At 48.6% G+C, this 26,317-nt stretch overlaps 1 protein-coding gene across 1 annotated transcript; it reads right to left on the bottom strand.

Moving 5' to 3' along the window:
- Nucleotides 1-340: 340 nt before the first annotated feature.
- Os9 (OS9 endoplasmic reticulum lectin) lies at nt 341-18,476 on the bottom strand. Its single transcript, XM_051176141.1, has 15 exons — nt 18,283-18,476; nt 17,726-17,902; nt 16,950-17,013; nt 16,745-16,821; nt 16,449-16,547; nt 4,988-5,198; nt 4,782-4,889; nt 4,498-4,595; nt 4,273-4,327; nt 3,372-3,457; nt 2,912-3,175; nt 2,530-2,725; nt 1,624-1,788; nt 1,369-1,481; nt 341-1,109 (listed from the first exon to the last, which is right to left on the bottom strand). The coding sequence occupies exons 1-15, from the start codon at nt 18,442-18,444 to the stop codon at nt 984-986; spliced, it is 2,001 nt and encodes a 666-aa protein (XP_051032098.1). The 5' UTR covers nt 18,445-18,476; the 3' UTR covers nt 341-983.
- Between the last annotated feature and the right edge of the window lie 7,841 nt (nt 18,477-26,317).

Genomic DNA, 26,317 nt, shown 5'->3' with positions numbered 1-26,317 from the left:
TCATAATTTCCTTCCCAGAAGCGAGGGATAAGAACAGATGAGGAGAGAAAGAATCAAAAGCCCCCTGTAGCTTTGCCACAGCTTTTAGGACCCTCTAAGACTTGCCTCAAGTTTCTCATCCACTCAGAGCTGGTCTATAAGATAACTGCTGTTCTGTGTGAACAGCAAGACTCTGGAGGCCAGGGCCTGGTCAGTTCACCAAGAAGAGAGCCACAACTCTCCAGACTGGTGGGCTTTGTTCATCGGATGCTCTCTGGGGGTGGGTATAGCACACAGGAGCAGAGGACATGTCCCCCATCCTGCAAAGACCAACCAAACCTCTCCCCACAAGGCCGATGCATTGGTGGTCCAGTTCTTTATTCAGAAACCTGAAGTACATGGGTGGCTTCATAGCAACCCTTTCGCTGGGATTGTGTGTGAGGTGACATGTAAGGTCTCCTATTCCCTCAGTGATAGAGGTAAGGGTTCTGACTCAGAAGCACAGATAACGGGACAGTGGGAACAGGGAGGAGGGAATCCAAGGGAGGGCAAGCAGCTCCCAACAGCAACAGCAACAGCGCATCGGGCTGGGGTGGGGAGGGCTGGGAAGGGGTGGGTTGCTGGGACCTGCTTTCTTGGAGTCTGATAAACTGTCCAGTTCGCCTGCTTTTCCCCCCCATGCCCCACTCACAAGATCTTATGACGCCTCTGGGGTAATGCTAAGAAGTCAGGGGGCAGGAAAAGCCAAAGAGAGGAAGAAAGGCATGTTGGAGGGTGTTGGGGGTGGAGTTCACAGGCCTGGCTGAGGTCTAAGGGTGGCTCTGGAACCGAAACAGCTCTCCCTCGTTGCCCCACCCCCAAACCTCTGAGCTGGTCCCTTGAAGTCCAGAGCTTGGCTCCAACCTGCCCATTTGCCAGGGAGGGCGGGCAAGATAGGAGAGGAGGAGGAGGCGGAGCCAGTCAGGAAGATTCTGGAATCCTTGGAAGGCCCGACAGCGCTGGTTTCAGAAATCAAACTCATCCCTGTCCCCAGCGTCCTCACCGCCTGGAGAGCCCCACACTCGGCGGTAATTGCTCTCCAGGTCTTTCTGTCTCTGGCGCTCTTTATTGGCCTCTTCCGCTCCCTGCACCTGGGAGGAAGTGGGGAGGGGCATTGAGCCGGAAGTGCTGCCTGTAGCCAAGGGAAGTCCTGTGCTGTAGGGTCTGGGGGTCCTGAGGCTGCGGTGCGGGTGCGAGGCAGGGGCTGGGGATATGATCTCCTATGGTAGTGACAGCTGAGGCTTAGCTTCACCTCAGACCGCAGGGTGGCTGGTCACGGTGTAACCTTGATTTCAGGAGCACAGAGGGGTGAGCTGGGGGCCCAGGACTTGGGTGGGATGCCTCGCTCACCAAGATATTGAAGAAGATCTCCTTCAGGTTCTTCGTGTCTTCGTCAGTCAGCCAGCGCGTGTCCTCCTCGTTACCTTCAGCCCCAGGCCGCACAATTTTGATCTCAATCTTCCCTGGGAGGAGCAACGTGGGTGGTGAGGAGGGGAAGGGCTGGGGGTTGCACAGGGTCCCCTGCCCTCCAGGTCCCAAGCCGGAGGTCACCAGTCCACCTTGACCCAGCCCTGCCACTCGTGTGGCAAGCCCTTCAGGGCCCACCTTGGGCCGCGAGCCCCTCCCTCTCCAGCAGCTCTTTCGCCAGCCCCTCGATCTGCTTCAGCTGCGGGTTTTCCCGGTTCATCTCCAGGACAGTCAGAGCCTGATTGGGGCCTCCGTGACGGAGCTTGGTGACTCGGACCCGGACTCTGTGTTCAGGCTCCTCCTCTTAGAGGGGAAGACACAGGGAGACACAAAGCAGAGCGTGTGACTCCAGGGTGAAGGGCTGTAGAGGTTGCTTCTCTAAGCCATGAGCTGGTTTGGATACTCTCCGTCCCATGAAATGTGATCCAGGGTTCAAAAACGTGCCCTTCCCCAACAGCAGCACACCCCCACCCCCACCCCGTAGCTCTCCCATCTTCTATAGGAAAACATCACTTTCTGATAGTTAGATCGAGCCACCTGCACCAACAAGGGCGTTTTGCTTTAGGAGGAGCTTGGTTTTCTCCATGCTGAGATCTAACAATCAGTGTTTACCAAAAAGGTGGGATGGAAGGGTTGAAACGGGAATGTTCTATTTGGAACACCTCTCTCCACCCCAGTACAACTCCAGGAAATGAACGAACGTGAAGAGATGCAAGAAGGGATAACTGAAGTGTTTGGGCTGGTGGCTCATGCCAGTGGGCTTTGCCCATTCACACTGGACAGCTGGGGCCTTTCCTGGCCCTGCTACACCTGCCACTGCTTGTCCATCTCCCACCATGCTTTGCTATGGAAACCCCAAAACTGTCTGTCTCCTTTTCCCCAGCCCCCACCCACAGGGAGGCGGGCAGAGAGCTCCTTCACAGGTGGGTGGTTTTCAGTTTCTAGGCTCCCGGTCCTATGTGAGGCCAAGGCAGACTTCCACACAAGTGCAGAGAGGACAAGGGAGGGAGCTGCTAGCACTGAGCCCGTGGTGGGAGCGCTCACCTGTGGCTGTGGGAGGCGGCGATGGGGGCTTCTGAGGGACAGTGCTCCCCGTCTTGTGTGTCTTGTGTAGTGGGTCTGGGCTCTGGTTTTCCTGCAGCTTCTTGATGAGTTTGTCAAGAGTGGCTGTCAGGGCCAGTATTGCCTGCTCCCGTTCCGACTCCTTCCTCAGGCCATCTGGGTCCAGTTCCTTCTCTGTCTGGAAGGCCCACAGAAGGTGGGGGTTAACAGTCTGGGGGACATGCCCTGTAGGAGAGAAACTGCCTTCCTTTCCTTCGTCCCGTCTTACAATCAAAGCAACAGCTCCCCCCCTGGGAGGCCCTGTCCTGCGCCTCAGACACAGGCATGTGGCATGTGCAGGGTCACAGCAGTGGGCATGGCTCACCTCCTGGATGATGTTCTCCAGCTCCCGCTCCATGCCTGCCTTAACCTCCGAGCGGAGCCGCTCTCGGTCCGAGGGAAGCAGCATCCCTTCCAGCTCCTTCTCAAACTCTCCCAATAACTGCTGCTCATCCTCATCCTCCTCCTCCTCGTCCTCTTCCTCCACAACAGCCTGGGGCTCATCACCCTTTTCCTTCAGCTCCCTTTCCCTCCGAGGGGCCTCCATGGTATCATCTCCAGGCTGCTCCTGCCCTGTGCTTGGCTTCCCCTGGGTCGGGGTGGAAGGAGATGGATAGTTTGGAGGCTTCAGTCCAAATAGGTGGGTGTAGCATAACTCAACAGCGGCAGGACATGGTAGTGGGGGCCGCAGGAAGTGCAGGACACGAGCCAGCTCTACTGGGCCCAGTTTGTTGAAATGGCCACAGCCGGGAGGCAGCCCACCCCGCCCCTGAGCAGGCTCAAACCTCTTTCAGCTCTTTCAGTTCCTCTATCAATCGAATCAAGTCTGCAGGGCTCCGGATGACTTTGACCTGCACATTGTTCTGAAGCTCTGAGAAGGGAAAGAGAGCAGGTATGGGCCTTTCGCAGTTTAAGTCTTCTCCACGCCTGAGGAGAGGCGCCATGGGCAAGGACCACAGTCCCTACCTCAGGGAGTGGCTGGATGGCAGCTGAGAGAAGGCAAAGAAACATGGATGCCAAATCACCAAGTCTCCTCCTTCAACAGGAACAGCTGAATCTTTTTCTTTTGTTTTTGTAAAACTCCAGTGTTTAGGACCGTAGAGGAGATTCAGGGTTAAGGGCTCCTTTTCACTGGGTACTGCTTTATTTGGGGGGGGGAGGTGTTCAAGATAGGATTTCTCTACAGCTTTGGAGCCTGTCCTGGAACTCTGAAGACCAGGCTTGCCTTGAACTCACAGCAATCTACCAGCCTCTGCCTCTGGAGTGCTGGGACTAAAGGCCAGCACCACCTGGTTGGACCCTGCTCTCTACAGGTACTGGGCATCTGCTCGGTTCTGGGTACTTCCATTTACCCTTCCAACTCTCTTGGCCCACATGTGATAGGTGGAAACCGTAACATTACATGACATTGCCCGGGAGTGCAGTTAGCGGTGATGGGTGGAGTCCCAGCATCCTCTGACCTCCTAAAGTGGTCCTGCTGCTCAGGAAGTAACTAATGAGTCAAAGTGGAGTGGGGGTGGGGTAGGGGATGGCTAAGTGGCAGAGCATCAGTGTGCAAGAGCCTGGGCTCAGTTCTTGGCACCGCGAGAAACGGGGGGAGGGGGGGGAGGAAGGAGTGTGGAGCTCTGAGTGTTTAGCTCTACTCTGCACCCCACCTAAGGACTAGAGGAGACAGAGTTCACTGACCATCTGGAGGGTCGGGAGCTGGATCTGCTGCAGCTTCAGGGTTCGGGTCCTGCTCCTGATGAGGGGAAAGGGCAGACTCAGGCATGGAGGCTCTATACCCCACCCCCATGCTCCTCAAGCAATACCCTTTCACCCTAGATGCAGAGGCCACCTGGTGGACTTGGCTTGAGGGACCCTGCCCATCGCAAAGCCTGAGCCCAGGCTCATCAGAGAGGCGGTCCTCACCCCTGCCTGTGCCTCCTCCCCTCCTGCAGCCTGCTTCTCTGGCTCAGGCAGCGTGTTCCAAAACTCCGAATCCTTGTGTCCCTTGGCTGGGCTGACATCTGGGGTACAGAGAACGGAGGGGACGTGAAGAGCGGGGAGAAGCGAGCAAAGCAGGAGGGGGTACCTTCCCTCTTGGGTTGCCAGTGGGTCAGAGCTCACCCACGACGGTCAGCCAGGGACAGTGAGATCGCGGGAAGCAAGGTGGTGCTGGCCAGTTCCACGGAAGGGCCGAAAGCACGCCCTACCTTCTTCCTCTGCGGGTAGACTTGCTCCAGTAGACTTGCTCTCCCCCCACACTTGGTGGCCTGGGTCTTGTGTCTCCTCTGTGATCTTCTCCTCATGCTGCTTTGACTCTACCAGAAAAACAGTGTGCAGACAGGATAGGATCCATTCCAGCACTGCATCTGCCTGTCCCACCCCCGGCTCTCTCCATCCTCACTGCCTCACTCACCGGCTTGCCTCTGGAGGTAGGCCATATATTCCTCAGGCTGCAGGGCTGGGTGACAAAGAATGGCCTGTGGGGCAGCGCTCGCGGGGGGCCGAAGGAGAGGGTGAGGGCAGAGCCGAGAAGTCCGAATGGTCAGGACGTAGGAGCAGGACAAGGGCTCATCTACTCGATCAATGTAGTCCCCAGAGATACCTGCACCCTCGTCACAAAGGAACTGTGGCAGGAAGGGAGAGCCAGTCGTAAAAACTGCCAAGCTACCTTTGGCTCACAGAGCAGCTACATCGTATTAAGCAGTTCTTATGCCAGACAGTGGGCACTGGGCATGTGTCCTGTTACACAGATTCAATTATGTGGCTGTCACAAAGACCAAGCAAGAAAGGTGTTCGTTCGCATGCCAGGCAATGACTCAGGAAGCAGAGGCAGGCGGATCTCTGAGTTCAAGGCCAGCCTGGTCTACAGAGTGAGTTCAGGACATCCAGGGCTACATAGAGAAACCCTGTCTCAAAAAGCAAAAACACTCCCCCCCCAAAAGCAAAGGCATTAGCACCCCAGCTTTGTGGCCCAAGATGTAAAAGCTTATCAAATAATACAATCATGCCACTTGCTCAGGTGGCCAGCAGGTAAGAGGCAAAAACGGGAGGGAAATTAGGCAACTTAACTGCAGGTAGTCAATCAATCTTTGTGTCACTTCTTTGCTTTGCACAAACATGGTGTGTTGGGGCTGCTGAGGTGGTGTGGTGGGCCAGGGTGCTTGAGATCAACCCTATAATTTGAGTTTGATCCCCAGTGTCCCACACAATGGAAGGAGAAAACCAACTCTTACAAATTATCCTGACACCCACATATGTGCTGTGGCATGCCCTCTCACTCAAAATAATAGTGAATTTAAAAAAAAAGCGCTCAATACTAAGATTGCAAGGATACAGAGATTAGCACGGTCCCTGAGCAAGGATGACTCGAAGTATTCCTCATTAAAAAAAAAAAAAAATGTTTAAACACAGTGGAGCAAACCTATAATCCCATCACGAAGGAGGTTAATGCAGGGCAATTGCTACGAACTCACAGCTAGCCTGGGCTACATAGCAAGTTCAAGGCCAGCCTGGCTACAGTTTGGGAAAATAATCAACCAACTGAGCTCAGAGACAGGAGTCATGTGAGCTCTTGCTGTAATCATAGCACCAGGAAGGCAGGAGAATCTGGGGTTCAAAGCTAGCCTGGGCTATAGGGTAAGATCTTACCCATAAAGGAAAAAGAAGGAAAGAAAAAGAGCATTTACACTCTAATAATAAAAAAAGATAAATAACCCAATTTAAAAATGTTAAGAGAGGCAAACAGACATTGCTTCAGGGAAGAGAAATTATCAATAAACAGATGAAAACACACTATCAAGGAAGTGTCAATCAAACACTCCACACTCACCACAAGGGCTATGGTGAGGAAGGTTACACCAAGCCCCCGCCAGGGTATTATAGACATTGAAAAACCTCACAGTCCACTGGTGGAACTGGAAAATGGTTAAACCTCAGATGGCTAAACAGAGATGAATGCAGTCCCTGGGAGGTTACTGGCCGGCCTGCACAAGGTCAACATTCATCCAGAGCACTGAGAGAAAGGGAGTCTCCACACTACACTTAACAACACTGTAAGGATAATTAAGGAAAAAAAAAAAAAAAGATGGACAAGATACTGCCCCAAGGACACATTTAAAACATAAAAACAGGTAGGAGGCTGGGGGGGTGTGTAAGAGATGAAAAATAATAAAGTAATAACGATTCAAGAAAGCTACTGTACAATATCAGTATCATACAGATAAATGCAACAGAGTGTCACTGTGACACAAAAGTCTTTGAAGATGAAATTAATTTCAACGTTCTTGCCATTGACTGAACAAAATTTTATCTGTTTACTTAAATATCACTAGCAAGTAGAAAAGTACACAGCACAGAGGGCTTCATAAATATTAGTAAACTAGATGAATAAAGAGCCCATAGATAAGTTAACTAACAACAATAATCAAGGGGCTGGAGAGATGGCTCAGAGGTTAAGAGCACTGGCTGTTCTTCCTAGAGGTTCTGAGTTCAGTTCCCAGCAACACATGGTGGCACACAGCCATCTATAGTGAGCCCTCTTCTGGAGTGAAGGCATACATGCAGGCAGAACACAGCAAATAAATACATCTTTCAGAAAATAAACAAATTGATACAACAGGAGGCAAACCAGTACAGATATAAAAGATTTAAACAACACAATTGAAAACCATGACCAGATATAGTAGGTAACACGATCACATGTTCTCTGAATGCGTGTCCAGACACTGATGTACACTGGACCATAGAACCAGACTCAACAAACCTAACAGGGCTCAAAGTTGCACTTTTCTGATTGAAACATAATGAAACAAAAAATCAATAAAAGATAAGCCTGGCTTGTCATCCCGGCACTTACAAAGTGAAGGCAAGAGAATCGGGAGATGAAGGACAGTTTGGGCCACAGGAGACAGTGTCTTAAAAAGCTCTTCATGTCCCAAACAGATATAGTGAACCTAGATACCAGAGAAAGGAGAGACTTCTGGCAGAGCTGGGCATAACTTGGTGGTAGGATTTTGTGTGCCTCACACAAGCCCTGGTTTGGTTCCTAGTGTGAGAAAGGAAGGAAGACTGGGAGTGGAGGGCGCAGCAGGGGAGGAAGGGGAGGGGAGTCTCTTCAGGAAGACATTAGAAAATGGTGGTGTAGGCAGGCGGTGGTGGCGCGCACCTTCAATCCTGGCACTCGGGAGGCAGAAGGAGGAGGACCTCTGTGAGTTCGAGACCAGAACAGCCAGGGCTACACAACGAGAACCTGTTTTAAAAATAAGTAAAGAATAAAAGAATTAAAATAAGTCAGATCATACTAAAATAGTATGCTTCATAAGAAGCATACAACATAAAACAATCTTGTCACAACACAGCATCATATTGTGGTGAGATGGAAAGGGATTTCCCCTGGGCAAGAGCAGAGGGGGTCTGAGCAGGTGAGGGTGGGGATGAGCAGGCGAGCAGTACTGCCCAGGTGTGAGAATTATGTCCCAGGAGCGATGGGGCCCAATACAGAAGCCACCAGGTGGCACCTGACCTATCTGGGAGGCAGAGGCCAGAGGGTAAGGGGTTCAAGGCCATCTTCTCCTACACAGTGAGTTTGAGGAGGGCTAGAGCAACATAAACTCTTGTCTCAAAAGCCAAGCTAAAACAAAAGCTAAAAGAAGTATATGAGACTGGAGAGATGGCTCAGCAGGTAAGAACACTGGCTGCTCTTCCAGAGGACCTGGGTTCAATTCCCAGCAAACACTTGGTGTCTCACAACCATCTGTAATGAGATCTAGTACCCTCTTCTAGCCAGCAGGGATACAACACTGTATACATAATACATACATTCATACATACATAATACATATATGTGTATATATTGAACAACTGTACATTAATAAAGCTGAAAAATCCCATGAAATGGAAAAATATCAAAAAAACATAGAAGTAAAACTAGCCCAAGTTGAAGTAGAAAATTTAAATATTTCTAGAATTAGTAAAGAAAATGAATCTGGAGCTAAGTGTGGTGACATATGAGGATGAAGCAGGAGGACTATATAGTGAGCTTGAGGCCAGCCTGGGCTACATATCTAGACCCTATATGAAAGATAAAGGAAAATGAAATCAAGGGCTGGAGGCATTGCTCAGATGGAGGCATTTGCTTGGCCTGCAAGAGTGAACACACTGGACCCTGGGTTCAATTCTCAGCTTAGGGTGGGAGCAGGAACACAGCCCAGTAGTTAAAAGTCTTCCTACAAAGAAAACCTGAGAAGAAGCACATGACAAACACCGTGAGTCTCCTCGGGAGGCAGATCTCTAAGTGAGAGGCTGGCCTGATCCACACTGCAAACTCCAGGGCTGCCAGCACTAGATAGTGAAACCCATTCAAAACAAAGCAACAAAATTGTAGGTCAAGACTTAACAGAGTAATTCTAAAAGACATTCAAGGAACAAAAAATTCTAATCATACATTGTCTTGAGAGTATAGAAAAAGTGAGACTACTTTTGAGTTTGTAAAAAATATTTTCATTTATTTACTCTGTGTGTGTGTGATGCTGTACGCATGTGGGTGGGTGGGTGAAGGTCAGAGGTCAGACTGGGGGTCGATTTTCTCTATCATGTGGGTCTGGGGGACTGAACTTAAGTTGTCAGGTTTGGCAACAAGAAATTTTAACTAAGGAACCATCTCACAGCCCTGACCTTTCTTTTCTTTTTCTTTTTTTTAATTTGTGAGGTTAGCATGCTTCTATCAACAGAATGGAAGAGAGACACACCTGGGAAGTTACAAGCAAGTAACTAGAAAGGACTATTGAATTGCTTATGAGAGTAAACATACAAAAGTCCCAATGAGATGGATCAGTGGGTAAATAAAGCATTTGTCATACACGGGTGAGTGAGCACCCCAATTGGAACCCCCAAAACCCATGAAAAGCTCCTACAACAAGATGGAAGACGAGGAGGCTCTGTGGAAGCTTGGGAGCCTGCTAGCCCCACAAGCAAAAGCATCAAAGATAACCTATTGTGGAGTGTTATGTTAACTAAGCAAAGATGTGTTACATTTGTTTAGGCTGCCTTTGTTAACAATGTAAAGATGTGTTACATTTGTTTCTATTGCACTTGTTTAATTAAGTAAAGATGTGTTACACTTGTTTCTGCTGCCTTTGTTAACAATGTAAAGATGTGTTACATTTGTTTCTGCTGTACTTGTTTAATTAAGTAAAGATACATTACACTTGTTTCTGCTGCCTTTGTTAAGGATATTAAGATGTGTTACATTTGTTGCACCTTGTCTGCCTAAGGCACCTGATTGGCCTAATAAAAAGCTGAGCAGCCAATAGCTAGGCAGGAGAGGGATAGGCAGGGCTGGCAGGCAGAGTAAACAAATAGGAGCTAGACTCCAGGCCCTGGAGGGGATCACAGGAGAAAGAGCCACACTTCACTGGCCAGAAGCCAGCCAGACAGGAGAAGCAGGAAGACATACAGAAAGAAAGGCTAAAAAGCCCCAAGGCAAAACTTAGATGAAGGGAAACAGGATAATTTAAGTTATACCAGCTAGCAAGAAATAAGAAAAGGCTTATTAGCATTCAAAACTAATAAGAAGTCTTCATGTCATGATTTGGGAGCTGGTTGGTGACTCGAAAGAAAGCCTGATACCATACCCTATTTCAAACAAGGTAAATGGTAAGGACCAAGACTTGATTTACCCTCTGACCTCCACACACAGCATGGCAAGTGCACGCCCACATTATATTAACAAACTGAGAGGCCCATCTGTCATCACTGAGTTTGGGAGGCTGAGGCTGAAAGAGCTGGTTCAAGGCTGGTCTCAGCTGTACACTGAGATTCTGGAACATGGGAACATACATGACCAAACTGACTGCATCTCAAGAATGACAAGTTAGTTCAATATTGAAAACCTACAAATCATGAAAGTTCAAATTAAGATAGCCTTAAAACATTCAGAAGGGGTAATTACAATTACCAAATCTGATACAGTGTAGGAATTTTACCCCTGGAGTAATAACGTTTGGCTGATTTAACACAAAATTAGAAAATGTGAATGATATGAGTAGAGCTTTGCTTCTTTATTTTGAGATGGGGACTTAGACCAGGGGTGTGGGCCAGTGACTTGCCCAGCATGGGTTTGATCTCCAACACTGCACGCTGACATCTCATTATGTTGCCCTGCCTGGCTTTGAACTCCTAAGCTCCAGTGATGCTCCTGCCTCAGCCTTCCAAATAGTGAAGCTACGAGGCATAGTCACCACTGGTGAGAATACCCAAGTTGAGTGACTGGAGAAACCACCCTTTCAAACACATATGTCCTTCAAAGACAAAACAGAACAAACAAAAAATGCCTGTGTGTTGGTACACACTTATAATCCCAGCACTTGAGAGGTAGGTGGAAGATTAGGAATTCAAGGGCATCTCTAGCTTCATAACAAGTTCAAGACCAACCTGAGCTACACGAGACCCTATGCTAAAAACAAATTTAAAAAACCCTAAGTCCACCTGGCTACAATCAGTCCGAGTCCCAGGGCATCCACTGTGTGGCTTGTATCTCACACTGCAGTGAATACGTGTCACCCTGAAGTCAATGTGTGTCTGTCCACTTAACCTAAAACCCAAGCTTGTACTGTCGTGTGTGGCCTTAGGTTCTTCAGTGAGACCTCAGTGTGCAAGACTGGACTTGGGTCACATAGTGAGCGAGGATCCCTGCTGGGCCAGCCTGGTAAGTCACCAAAAATGGCAAAGACGGAGGAGAAGAGAGGAGAGGCAGCTGTGACAAGCTCTCCGGGCTTTTTAGAACACGCAGAGTTGCTTTCTGAGCACATCTATGTGAACCTACAAGAAGGGTGATGTAGCACTGTTCAGCAAGGAACACCCCACAAAGGTTACCCTGGCAAGCCTGGAGTGTGCAGGCAAGCATGTGCAATGTGTAAGAGCGAGACGGCTTCCTGGACTGGTGAAGGAAGATAAGGGGGAAAAAAAAAAGAGGTCAAAGAGTAAGAAACCTGGCTTCAACGTGCACCAAGGCTAAACCCAAGGCAGTTCCTAGGGTCTGACAGGAAGTGGCCAGTTCCTTGTCACTTCGGCTTACTGTGGGGATCAAACAGCCTATATTGTAAACAGGAGGAACAAAAGACCATGACCAACCCTAAATACCAAAAGGAGTCTCAAGGAAAAAAAGCCATTCACATAGCAAACAACTTAGACAGCAACAGCTGTCCCAGCACACCTTTGATCCCAGCACTGGGAGGCTAAGGCTACACAGTGAGACCCTGTCTCATAGAAACAAAAGCAACAACCACCTCTGAAACCAACCCAAAGACATCTAAAGGAAAACACACGGGTTTAGACAGACACTAACGACGTAGTTCTGAATCGAGGTAGAGAATGTATTGAAAATGTATTGAAGGGGCCAGGCGGTGGTGGTGCACGACTTTAGTCCCAGTACTTGGGAGGCAGAGGCAGACAGATCTCTGTGAGTTCCAGGCCAAGCTCCAAAGCCACAGAGAAACCCTGTATCCAAAAACCAAAAATAAATAAGTAAATAAAATTGGAGGGATGCAACCAAACAGCATTCTGAGCAAAATGAATAGCTTTAAATATGAAATGAGGAAAAGAGTCTGGAAATTAGTGAGGAGGACATTCTGCACCGGAAGTTACAGCGCGGACCAGAAGTCAAAGCTGTGGATTCAGTCCTCCGGACCAGGAGGGGGAAGAAGTTACAAGAAAAGCTACAAAGCCAGCAGGATGGCCGATGGCACACAAGCAGACAAGTCACTGGGAAAACAGGCAGAGACACCGATAGTGAAAGGAAAGTATAAAGACCAGCGGTGGTACACAGGTTCAACCCCGGCACTACCGAGGCAGAGGCACACCACAGATCTCCGTGAGTTCAAAGCCAAGAGCCAGGACTGTTACACAGAAAAAACCCTGTCTGGGGCGTGTGTGTGTGTGTCCCAAACAAAGTGTTAGAGGGGATAAGAGAGTACTGTTTGCTTGTTCTGAGAGACGGTGTCTTATAATGTAGCCCTGGCTGTCTTGGAAGTCCTCATTTAAACCAGTGATCCTCCTGCCTCTGCCTCCTAAGTGTTGCAATGACAAGAGACTCTTAAAGATGAGGAAGCGTGGGGCTGGAGAGATGGCTCAAGGGTTCAATTCCCAGCAACCACATGTTGGCTCACAACCACCTGTAATGAGATCTGGCGCCCTCTTCTGGCCTTCGGGCACACATGCAGGCAGAACACTGTATACATAATAAATAAATTAAAAAAAAAAAAAAGGATGAGGAAGCATAAGGAGGAATGTAAAACAAAACCATTCTGAGAAAGGATTCTTGAGCTGATGCATAGCCAATGATTAGTCAGATTCCAAAAGTTTAAAAATATAGCAGGCTGGCGTTCTTACACACTGAGGAGAGCAGTGTTCCTAAGTAGGGTAATTTGGCAACACATATCCAAACCACACAAGTCTACTTCCAGGAATATAATCTGCACATACTCTATAGGTACAAGAGGACTGTTCACTGCACCAATTCTGTGTTGGTAAAAGCTTTAAGACAACCTACATATCCATCCATAGGGAACCGCTTAGATAAAAGATGGTGTGGACGCATAGCAGAGGAACGGCACATGAATAGAGAAAGGACAGATTTTTATATGTTCATGTGCAAAGAGCCACAGATATATGCCTACAAGCACATTTTAAAAGTCCCTGTGGGCTGGTAGGATGGCTCAGCGAGCTTGCTGTGAAAGCCTCATGACTTGAATTTGATTCCGGGAACCCATGGTGGAAACGCAAACTGAAACCACAGCCAGATAGCACCTCACTCCAGACAGAATGTTTTTTTTTGTTTTGTTTTGTTTTGTTTTGTTTTGTTTTTTGTTTTGTTTCAAAACAGAAAGCTTTCTCTGTGTAGCCTTCAGCTGTCCTGGAACTCACTTGGTAGACCAGGCTGGCTTTGAACTCACAGAGATTGCCCTGCCTCTGCAGAAAGAAAGGTAATATTTGAAGGGCTGTTATTCATTCAGTCTGTTTATTGAGTAAATAGTTGGGCATCAACTGGTACCGTGTCCCACCCCAGGATCTAAGATGTCACAAGAAACAGGACAGGCATTGCCTTCCCTTCTTGGGAGTTAGTGCAGTTAGATGGAGGCAGGTATTACATAAGAACATCTCAGGCGATGATACATGTTCTTGTTTGTTTTGAGACAGGCTCTCATTCTGTAACCCAGAGTGGCCTAGAACTCCCTATGGAGCCCAGGCCAGCCCCAGACTTGGCAGTCTTCCCCTGTCTCAGACTCCTACGTGCTGGGTTGTAGGGCTGAGCCATCCCATAGCCAGTCTATGGCACTGACTTTGAAGATTATAAAACATGGTACTGGCCGGCTTTGTGTGTCAACTGGACACAAGCGGGGGCCATCAGAGGAAGGAGCCTCAGCTGAGGAAACGCCTCCTTGAGATCCAGCTGTGGGGCATTTTCTCAATTAGTGATCAGTGGTGGAGGGCCCAGCTCATGGTGGGCGGTGCCAGCCCTGGGCTGCTGGTCCTGGGTTCTGTAAGAAAGCAGACCGAGCAAGCCAGGGGAAGCAAGCCAGTAATCAGCACCCTCCATGGCCTCCATCACTTCCTGCCTCCGGGATCCTGCCCTGATTGAGTTTCTTGATGAACAGCAATGTAGAAGTTTGCTTTTTGGTGATGGTGTTCCGTCCAAGCAATAGAAACCCTGACTGAGACAAACACTGTAAGTGCTTACCAGGATGGAAAGGGACCTGGTTTGAGAACCGCACAAGGTATTATGGAGTCTAACCTGAATGAAGAGACAGAGTCAGCCACTCAAAGAGCATCATACTGTCCCTGGCAGAGCGACAAGGCCCCTGTGACAGAGACAGGATGAGTATTTTTATCTCTAGCCTAGATTTCGTTTTGAGGCACAGAGCTAATTGCTGACCGAGGATCACCAGTGGGTTGTCTGATGGGCCTTTGACCTCCACACACAAGCACAGCCCATCTTTTTCAACCTGCTCTTTCACGCTGTAGCCAATGGCATTTCTGTCATTTGCAGCCACTGAAACTAAGACAGCCACAGTCTTCCTCAAGTCTGACTCATGTCCAGTCCCACAACAAATCTCATTGTTTTACCATCAGAATTCATCTACAATGTGGTGAGGGGCTGACACAATCAAAGTACAATGAAAGAAACATCTGAAAATATCATGAGGCGCTGGGAGAGACGGTTCGGTGATTAAGAGAGCATACTGCTCTGGCAGAAGACCCAGGTCCGGTTTCCAAGACCCGTAATGGGGGGCTCACAACTGCCTGCAACTCCAGTCCCAGGAGATCTGACTCCCTCTGGCCTCTGAGGGCATCCGCACAGGGTACACATTAACTCATTCAGGCCCACACCTGGGTTTGACTCCCAGCACCCACACGGCAGCTTGCAACTGTCTGTAACTCCAGTTCCAGGGGATCCAACACCTCACACAGTTATACATGCAGGCAAAACAGCAACACACAGAAAAACAAACAAAAAAAGCTTTAAAGCAGCTTCCTCTTTAAACAGTTTTAAGTGTTATAATGAAACCCACTACTTTATATAAGATATTAAAAAATTAAAATTAAGCCAGACAGTGGTGGCACACTCCTTTAATCCCAGCACCCAGGAGGCAGAAGCAGGCGGATCTCTGAGTTCAAGGCCAGCCTGGTCTATAGAGTGAGTTCCCTAGGACAGACAGGGCTACACAGAGAAATTGTCATTGAAAAAATAAATAAATAAAATGAAAGGACAAAGTAAATCCAGACTTTGACTATTTCCTATCACTTCCCGGCACCGCCTGGTCACTGCTGAACACTTGGATTCCCTTTGTGAGGCAGAAGCACTGAATGGTTTCCAGGACCATGCAGAAATGGCAACACACTGCAGTCAGCTCACGTTCTCACACAGGCCACCTGGCAAACCTCTGGCAACCTCGCAAGGCGGCCATGCCATACTAACAGCTTGATTTGGGCACGGAAGGAGTGTTCACGCAGCAAATAGCTGGTAACATGAGTACTTCCTCCCACTCTCGGGACTGGGTGTTTAAGTCTAGTGCACAAGTGATTGCACAATTGATTTCGCAAATCCATTTTGCTGGTAGGTCTCACGTGGCTCTCTCCAGGTGTAGACTCTATAGACTGAGAGCTGTTTCTGCATGCTTCTCCACTCAGCTATAAGCCCAGTGGTAAGGACCAGTGGTTAGGAGGCCATTGGCTGAGATGAAGGTGAGAATTAGAGTCCCAACTGCAGGACAGAACAGGGTTTTCTTTTGGTAGTTTGTTAGTACCGTATTCTACCACGAAGTTCACGATAGCCTTGAGCTCACAACCCATCCACCTCGGTCTCCTGAGACTGTGCTACCATACCCAACCAAAGAGGTTTTTGTTTTCTGAAGCTGTCCTGGAACTCGCTCTGTAGACCAGGCGTGACCTCAAACTCTCAAGAGACCCGCCTGCCTCTGTTGCCCGAGTGCTGGGATTACAGAAGTGTGCCACCGTGCCTGGGCCTGTGGAAGGGCTGTTTGTCCCATAAAGGGGTCGCAACCCACGGGTTGAGAACCCCCGTCTTTCTGGCTTCTTTCAGACTCATGTCTTGTGTTGACATCTGCCTTCCCTTCCTATTTGCTGCCCCTTCACCAGATAAGTTAAGGCCAGGGCCTTAATGAGTACTACATCCAGAGCACGAAGAATCAAAGACAGACACTAACATTAATAATAACGCAGGCGAGTGTAAGCACATGGGAAGTGCAGAATTAAATCCAGACAACGGCATCTAGCAGACGCCAACTCCATCTGCCCTCCTCCCAGACAGGGGAGGCTGCTACTCAGGGGCCACTCTCCTTCCTTCTTTCCAGACTTACCCGAACTTCGGCTTCTCGGGGCCTCCCGTTGAGATCACACTTGGACCCGTTGCCGTAGGTCTGGCTGTGGTAGCGTTTCAGTCGATGCTGCTTGGAGGCCTGGAGAAATCACCAGGAGGGAGGGATGGAGAGGGTGTGAGAAAAAGCAAGGTAGAAGAGTGATGCTAACCTCCCGCAGGGACCTGGAGACCACAGGGATCCTGATGCCAGGGGACTTGGCCTTGATAGGCACCACACCCGATGAGTCTGGCCCTCCCCTGCCGCCTGCCCCCACTCTGACCCCACACTCCAGTCACCTTGGCTGTTTCATCATTCCAGTTGAAGGCCGACTGATAGTAGCCCAGATAGAGGACATCACCTTTGATCTCTGAGTCTGTAAGAAAAGCCATGGGGAAGCACATTATTCCCATTATAGGGCCTAGAGGGGAGGAGACTGGCAGGGAAGTCCCCTTCCACACAGGACGGTGAAGGCTTGGGAAAAAAAATCTGAGAACGAGTCACCTTCCATATGGTACTGCTGGATATGGCGTCCATAACAGAATTCATACGTCCACCAGTCCTTGGTCTGACAATTGAAAAAACCATCAGGGGGCATGAAAATCCCTCCATTAGAAAGCAGTCTCCTGGCTCCAGAATAATATAAACTTCCATTTAGTTCTCATCACTCTCTGTTTTTGCAATCTTTGTCCAGACCCTGCGAGAAGGGACAGCTGTCTCTTTCATGGTTGGAGATGCACGTCTAAAATATGCCTACTTTCCACACGTGTCTTCCTCTCTTTCTTCCTTTCTTTTCGTTTTTGGTTAGGGGAGGGGTAAGACAGGGCCATGCTATGCAGTCCAGCCTGGGAGCATAAACTCCCTGCCCGCCATAAAGGTAAGAAACCCTGCTGTCCTTGAGGGTGTCGGATGAAGACTCCCAGAGGTTCAAGCATTAACTGAACTTCTCCAAATACAAGGGAACCCGGAGATACAGGCAGCATGGGTGGACGGTGACTTTCTGGGTAGGCGCCTACTCCTCCGGTCCGGCCACTGCAGCTCTGTACTCATTTTGATCTCAGCTTAGCCTGTTCTAAGACCGACTGCCTGTTACCCTTCCCTACGTTCAGCAAAGATGATCAGTGGATGCAAGAGTCTTTGGCCCCCACCCACCCCACCGTCTATAAATGTATCTACCATACCAGTGGCCCCTGAACCCCCACAGCCCCCCAGTACCCACTCCTTCCCTAGCACTCCAGTTGTCATGACTACATTCCACCCCCCCACCCCACACCTTTCACCTTCAACAGGCAGGGAGCATCTCTCATGGGGCTCAACAATTCCGGAATCCCAGGCCCCTGGTACGCGGGTGCCTCCTCCTCCCTCTCCCGTTGGAAGTGAATGGCCCCGGCTGGCAGGCGGCACTCATAACGCTGTTTATACTTCGAGGACACAACCACCACGTCCGAAGCTTGGCTCTGGGAAAGAAGGGTCGGGAAGGGGGGCAGGGAGGTAGAGGCTGGGATCGAGGACAACGAGATCCCCCTCAGACCCTGGGGGGGGGGAGTAAGCGCCGAGAGCATCAGCCACAGGTCCTGCAGCCTGGACGCGGGCGGAGGGAGGGAGGGAGGGAGGGAGGGCGCGCTCGCTTCCCCAGCCGGCGGGCGGGCCTGGAGCTCTCCCCGGCCCCGGCGGGGCGCACAGCGGGAAGCCACACCCCGCCACCCCGGTGCCGGGTGAGCCCCAGCTACCCTTGCCCTCCCGCTCCGTCCCCGGTGCGCGGCTCGCACCTGCCCCTCCTCCTCCGCGCGCGAGCCCCCCGCTCTGGCTCAGGACCCTCCCGCCACACAGCCCTCACCTGCCCTCCCATGACAGGCAACGGCAGGATCTGGATGCCATAACGCATCTCGCTCAGCTCCTCCAGGTTCAGGCTCCCGACGGCCCCCGTGAGCCGCGCGGGGAGCAGGAGCCCGAGCGACAGCAGCCCCAGCACACCGGACAGCAGCGTCTCCGCCGCCATCTTCCGCTCCGTCTCAGCCGGGGACGCTCCTTCCGCCCCGAGCCTGGCAGCGGCTTCACCCGCCCATTAGCGCCCCGCGCGCTCATTGGCTGCCCGCTCCATCTCTCTTACGTAACCTACCCTCATTTGTAAACGTGGCGTCAAAACCTCCAGGGAGGCGGATCATCGCTGTGAGTGGAAAGAAGAAGAAGAAAAAAAATCAATCGCTGCTCATGATTGGCCAGCGATCACAACCAATCATCAACCAGATTAAACCCCGCCCCTCGCTCTTTATTCCCGAGGGGCGTGGTGGTCTATGGCTGTGTTCCTTTGCCCGTCTCCGCCCTCGCCCAGCATTCCGCTTCTGATCACTTTGTCATCTATTTCTTGCAAAGTGTGGCGCCCCCATCGGGCAGGGTATTGAGGCGGATGTTGGGTTGGGGGGGTGGGGGGGACCTTTGGAAGTAACTTCATTCCCTTTGCAAAACAATTACTATACAGAAGCATGCCGTACAGAAGCGAGTATATGTACACACATGCCACTTTAGGGCAACCAAATAATCTGTGTCGAAACCGGGATTTGTCCTTCAGTGAAATTATCTTAAGGGGCTGAGTGGGGTAGTGCACGCCTGTAATCTCAGCACTTGTGAAGCGGAGGCAGGAGGATCAGTAATTCAGGGTCATCCTCCGTATGCTGAGTTCAAGGCCAGCCTGGGATATGTGAGACCCTGTCTCAGATACACACAGACACGTGGTAGATGACTTTGTTTAGCATGTTGAATGTACCCCGGCCCTGCAGAATCCAGACATGCTGGTGTACGTCTGAATTCCAAGCAGTCACCCTTCCTTGGGCTCACAGAGTTCGGTCCAAGCCTGGAATACATGACACCCCCGTCTCAAAAGGAGAAGAAGAAATAATAATGGCGCTAAGAGTGGTGGTAGATGCCTATAATTACAGGCGGAGGCAAAAAGATGGACAGCTGGAGGCCAGCCCAGCTTACACATGCAAAATCTTGAGGAAACAACAACAAAAACCAAAACAGGCGTGTGGGAGGGATGAGAGCAGGGGAGAGAAGGAAGGAGAAAAATAAAATGAAAGGGCTTCTTGTTAAAGCTGGGGTAGGGCTGAGCTTCAGGACAGGGTTTCTTCTGTCTACACCATAAGGGAGAAACCTGTGAGAACAAAGTAAAAGGGAAATGAGGCGGTGATAGGGACAGTTTGAAAGTTGGAAAGCAAACAGAATGAGCTGGTTTAGCAACCCTGAGAGGATTAATTCTTAAACAACAGCAAGAGCAGGTACATACCTTTGGAAAACCTACTGCGGGGAAGCTTACCAACCCAAGAGGGAGGGGAATCCCAAAGATACTCTCATCGGCCTTATCTTAGTGAAATAGACAAGAATCCTGCTGTTATAATCACCCTGGCTGTCCTGGGACTCACTCTGTAGACCAGGCTGGCATGGAAAATACAGAGATCCACCTGCCTCTGCTTCCTGAGTGTTGGGGCTAAAGGTGTGCGCCACCACGGCCCAGCTAAAACCTCACTCTTAAATACACACAAAGCCAAACACGGTTATGTTTTTAAGAAAAATCTTTAATAAACGAGAAAGAAACCAAGACAAGCAAGAAAAGAAAAAAGCAAATGGGAGACCAGAGAGATGACTGGGGGTCAGGGGCATTTAGTAAAGCATAAAGACTTGAGTTCCATAACCAGCACTCAGAAGAGTCAGACGTGGCCCAGAGTGTTAACTTCAGCTTAGCAGGGCTGAGTGCTGGCTGGTTTTATGTCAGTTTGACACAAGCTAAAGTCCTGAGGGAGCAGGGAATCTCAATGGAGAAAATGGCTCCACAAGGTGGAGCTGTGGGCAAGCCTGGAGGGTATCTTCTTAATTAGTGACTGTTGCAGATGGCCCAGCACATTGCGGGTGGTGTCATCCCTGGGCTGGTGATCCTGGTTTCTACAATAAAGCAGGTTGAGCAAGCCATGAAGATCAAAGCCAGTAGGCAGCCCCCCTTCCATGGCCTCTGCCTCCAGGTTCCTGCTGGGATTGAAAGTATGCACCATCCCTACCCAGCTTAGATTTATTTATGTTTATGGGCTTATTTCTTTTCCAAGAACCTCTAGATTATAAAATATTACACAACAAGGCATGGATGCATGCCTGTTATCCCAGTATTCTCAAGGCAGAGGCAGGGGACTCAGAAATTTAAAGTCATTTTGAGCTACTGTGGTCGTTTAAATGTAATTGGTCCCCATAACCTGGTGACTGTTGGAGCGGGTATGGGCCTTGGTGGTGGAAGTATGTCACTGGGGGGGGGGTCTTTGAAGTCTCCTAGGCACAGGGTACCATCCAGTATCTCAGTTGGGGTTCTGTTGTCTGCAAAACTAGGGCTCTCAGCAAGCTCTCATCTGCCTGCAGGCCGCCATGCTCCCCACCATGATGATAATGGACTGAACCTCTGAAACTGTAAGCCACAACCTCAATTGAATGTTTTCTTCATAAGAGTTGCCCTGGTCATGGTGTCTCTTCACAGCAATAGAAAACCTAAAACAAGTTGATGGATAGGAGTTCGAGGCTAACCTGGGCTATATGAGATTCTGACCCAGTTTTAAATAATAATAATAATAATAATAATAAAATGGCAGAGGCAACAACAAATAGAGAAGACTGGCTTGAGTATATTCATTAAAGAGACAATTATTTTTCATACAAAAGGGGTATTTACAGGCAATTACAGGCGAAAAGGGTACTGTCCAAGCTGAGTGTCCCTTATCTGAAATGGTTGGGAAATAGCTGTATTACAGACTTCAGATTTTGAAATGTTTGTAAACATATAATGAGATGTTTGGGGGCATGAGATCAGTCTAAACATGAAACTCACTATGTATGTCACGTGTTCTATTCATGTGTCTCAGGGTAATTTTCTACACTACTTTTCTGAAACTATGGTTTGTTTTCTTACTTTTTAAAGATGTTTTAAGCTCTGTTGAGGATGTGTTTCCCTATTTTTGACTCTGCGTGTGTGTGTGTGTGTGTGTGTGTGTGTGTGGGAATGTGCTTATATGTGCTGGTACCCAGGAGGCTAGAAGCAGCCCAAGATCTCCTGGAGCTGGGGTTACGGGTGGCTGTGAGCCATCTGAAGTACATGCTGGAAGCTGGGATGTGTTCTTAATTGCTGAGCCTTTCCCCCAGCACCCTGTGGAGGACTCTAACAGGCCCAAACAAACTCACAGCATGCCCAGCCTGCCCTTCCCTTCTTCTCTCTTGGGGTTAAACCACCAGAGTTCTATTTGGCCATTTCCTCATGCCAGTCTCGGTCCTGAGGCCGATCACCAAGGCCCAACTATCAAAACATCAAACACCCCCCCCCCCATTTGACTACGATAATTAACATGCCCATTCAGAACCTACAGACCGGTCCTGGTCCAGATTTCGTCTCCTTAAAAATTATTCCTGCTGAGCCACCAGCTGCTGTTTCCACCCAGTTCAGGTTCGGCCACCCTGTGCCTCTACCTTGCTTGATTAATAAATCTCCTTTGTGCTGAGACTTTGATGTCTGGATGTGTTCTGTGCCAATTCCAAGGCCCCTTCACCCTGCTTTCATTTTTTTTTTAATTGCGTGTGCATGTGTGCTTAGGTGTGTGTCTGTGCATATATATATATATGAGTTCAGATGCTGGAGAGCATAGGTCCCTGTAACAAGTCTTTCTGTTCTGCCAGTCACCTCCCAAATGATGACAGTGATTCCTTATTAATTATGAAAGCTCGGCCTATAGCTTTAGGCTTACTCCTAACTAGCTCTTACAATGTAAATTAACCCATTTCTATTAATCTACATTCTATCACGTGGCATTACCTCTCTTCCATCTTCGAGTCTCCTCGTGTCTCAAAGCCTAGATTCCTCCTCATATCCCTTTCTCTCCCCAGAAATCCTGCCTATACTTCCTGCACAGTGCACAAATATCCCACAACAGGTCCCAAAGAGGATGTGTGGAATCATGGGGCTGGGGAAGGAGGCAAGTGAGCTGTACCATGCAAACATTGACCTTGACAAGTTAACAAGCACCAGTCATATGTTAATGAAAGGGCCATAAGACTCCCTTTTTAGCATGCAGGAACTTTCTTCAAGCCCCTGAGGGAATGGGGACTTTCTCATCTAATTGCCTGTCCTTGGGAAAAGGACTTTGGGGGATTGCACAGACATTCCATTATAGAATATTGTAGTTTCTTGTACGGCTTAGTTTATCCAAATAGTGTAAGACCCTCAGAATGAGGAGTCTTCCAGGTTCGGTTGATACCCCAAGAACTCAATGTCCAGTCCAGTTGCTGCAAAACACAAGAGGCTTTAATGAACAGGAAACATTTGCGCAAACGGGCTCCTCCACCACGCAGGCTAGGGAGAAGCCCCCTCCCCTGGGCCCAGGTGTTTTTAAAGGCAAACCCACAAGCTTAGGGAGGGGGTGGGACCCTCTGTCCATTGAGTATGTGACCCTTTGAGGCCGGATGGTCTCGCTATTAGGGTCAGCAGACCTTAGGGCCTCAGGGTGTACTAATTAATCTTGTCTGGGCAAACCAGAGTTACAGCTATCTCTTTGTTTCCTAAGGACCCTATTTACCACCTGCTGACTCACAGGAAAGGAGGGGCAGTGTGAATTTTTCTTATCTCAGGGCCTTGTGAGAGGAAGCTAGCAAATTCCAAGGAACAGATATTGGTTTCCAGGTTAGTCCATCATTAACATTACTTTTTAGGTCTTTCAATAGCTAAAAATTAAAGAGTGCAAAGCTGATGCTAGGCAGTTATTAGTGTGAACCTGAGTAGACCTCAGGTATTTATAAATCTTGATTACCAAATATCCCTTATTTATCAAGCATATATTACTTATCTAAACTTTCTAGCAGCTTGTATGGGAATAGGCAGAATTATCACACTATATGGTTCCGTGGTGTTGGGGATTTTTTCCCAAGTAATTATTTTAAGAGTCTGACATTGTGTATATTTGCATCCTTCACCAAACCTCGGACAAAATTTCCCAAGGGGAAAGGCACAGACAACTCCCATAACACACAGAGAGAACCATTAAAAACAAAAGGGAAAAGGTGCTGGAGAATTGTGATCCAAAAAAGTTGAAATGCCAGAACTTTGTCAAGCAGTGATGCTCTCCATTTGGTGCACAGCAGAAGAGGGTGTCCTGGAGTTGGAAGTACAGGCCTCTGGGAGCCATCCAGCAGGAGTGCTCGGAATGGGACTTGGGTCCTGTGCAGGAGAAGTACTTGCTCTTTCCAAACTCTTGGGATGGGTTGGTTTGGTTTAGTTTTGGGTTTTGTTTATTGAGACAGATTCTCATCATACAGTCCTGGCTGGGTTTGTAGGAGCCTGGCAGAGTTACCGTATCAAGGGTAAACATTAGAACAGAACAGTTGTTTTCTAGAAGTACTCTAACCTTTCAAGAAATCATGTTAAATTGGTGATTGTTTCCTGTGATCTAGAATTGTTTTTCTGAAGCAGTGTTACAGCCTTGGCATGACTTTGGTCACAAAATGCTTCAGGCACACCTGAAGCTTTGAGATTATTGGATACTGCAAACGGCACCCAACAAAAGTCTAAAGTAGCAGGAATGTAATGGCTTTGGAAAATCACACCAATTAGATCAGGGATTTGGTATGAGGAACTAGTTTATCCCTCCCCACCCCCATGACTTCACACAACAATCAATAAACATCCCCTTGCAGAGCTGTTTGAGCTTCAGCCCACCAGAGGCCAGATGGAAGTTCTTGCTGCCACACAAGCCCAAAACTTCATCTTGGAGTGACCGCTTTCTTCGGCCTACCCATGTAACACAGGACACCCAGACAGGTTGGTTTGGGGCTTAACTTGGTATACCAGGCTGGCCTCAAACAGAGTTCTGCCAAGTGATGGGGTCGAAGCTGCGTGTCACCACTGTATCTGCATTATGTGTTTTGACTGCAATTGCTCACAAAATGTTATTTGTGGGTTTTTTGTTTGTTTGTTTTGTTTTTTTGTTTTGTTTTCTTTAAAAAGAAATCTATTTCTAGATGTGTGAACATTTGCTTGTGTGTCTGCAGATGCCAGAAGAGGGCACTAGAGCTCCAGAAACCAGGAGTTACATATGGCTACAAGTAGCCTTGTGGGTGTTAGGAATCAACCCTTTGTCCTCCACTAGAACAGCCAGGGCTCTTAATCACTGAGTCCCTATCTGTGGAATTTTTCAGTTTGACAACTTAGCGCCAGAATGTTTTGGATTTCAGGTCATCTCAGACTTCAGACATGGGAATTCACTATGCTTACCGGTACTTCCCAGTCCTAATGAAAGAACTAATCTAGCAACAGTTACCACTGTCTGCCAAGGCTCAAGGTCAGGAGAAGCTGATACTATGTAAATACACTATTTGCTTAAATACATTAAATAACAGAACACCAGGAAAGAAACAGTATTTTGTAACTTGATACCAAAGGAAGTTAAGATTGTCTGCAAAGAGCGGGCACCCGCTCACACACACACACACACACACACACACACACACACACACACACACACACACAATAACTTATCAGTTTACAGGAAATATGAGAAATGGATGCCTGTGCTAAATGACAACACAAGAATGTAATCAGGGACAAACAAGAACAATGTCCCGGTTTCTGCAACAGAGTGGGGATAGAGTTGTTACAGATAGAGTTCTGCTGACACCAACCAAATGTGGTTCACAGACCTTGCTTTGGATCTTAAGCCTGTGCCGGACCCTTTGTGAGTTAACTGGGAACTCTAGACACAGACTGGGTACCCAATATTAACTAGCGGTTGACACTGTAATACTGGTTATGATGATGGAGATTTTAAAAAGTAGCCATAGCCCTTTGTGATGTAGAGGTGTTTATCAATGCAAGGGTGTGATGCCTGGAATGTGTTAGCTCACTGTTTGGAGCAGAGCGAACTCCTGAGACTGGGAGAGGCCCTCAGGGGAATAATATCCAAGTCGGGAATTTTCATTACAACAATCTGTAGACACTCGAGAGGAAGTGTTGGGGCATAGAGGAAACAAAATTAAAATGTTCTCACCACTGTTAAAGCAGGGTGGTAGGTGATAGAGGTTCATTACCTTTTACTTTGGAATTTTGTTCCTTTCCCTTTCGTACTCTATAAACCAAGCTATTGTGGAACTCACTGTGTAGCCCAGGCTGACCTCAAATTTGAGGTAACCATTTGAGGTAACTGCTTTGGAGGTGATTTTGCCTCCGCCTTCTGAGTGCCGAGGTGTGAGCCCTTTGTCTCAGATCAACTTTTCTGCTTCCTTTTGAAAAACACAAAGAGTAGGTTAGATTTAGGTGAGGGTCAAAGGGAACTGCCCCAAACGCAACAGGGAACAGCAAAAAGGAAAGTGTGCAAAAGAAAAAAAAAAAAGAATAACACACATGAAGAGTAAGGCGAAAGCCAGGTGTGTGTGTGGACTACTCAGGAAGCGGAGGCAGGAAGTCAACCCTTTCAGCATAACAAGGTCCAGGCAAGCTGGCAGCCTGGACTACCTGGTAAGACCTTCCCTCTCTCCCCTTGACATCTCTCCACACCTATAAAACAAATATTTTGCTCATAAGTCCCTTCTTCACGTAGTTGTGAAAACTGAATTACGGAAAGTTCATGTTCTCTGCCTGGAACCAAATAAGCACTGAATATTTACTCCATTTTACTCTTTTTTTTTTTTTTTTTTTTTTTTTTTTTTTTGGTTTTTTGGGTTTTTTCAATACAGGGCTTCTCTGTGTAACAGCCCTGGCTGTCCTGGAACTCACTCTGTAGACCAGGCTGGCCTCAAACTCACAGAGATCCACCTGTCTCTGCCAAGTGCTGGGACTAAAGGCATGCACCACCGCCCAGCTA

The sequence above is a fragment of the Phodopus roborovskii genome, unplaced genomic scaffold, assembly GCF_943737965.1.
Source record: "Phodopus roborovskii unplaced genomic scaffold, PHOROB, whole genome shotgun sequence".
NCBI classification, from domain to species: Eukaryota; Metazoa; Chordata; class Mammalia; order Rodentia; family Cricetidae; genus Phodopus; species Phodopus roborovskii.
The sequence above is the reverse complement of the archived record's forward strand: the minus strand, read 5'-3'. Positions and strand labels throughout refer to the sequence as shown.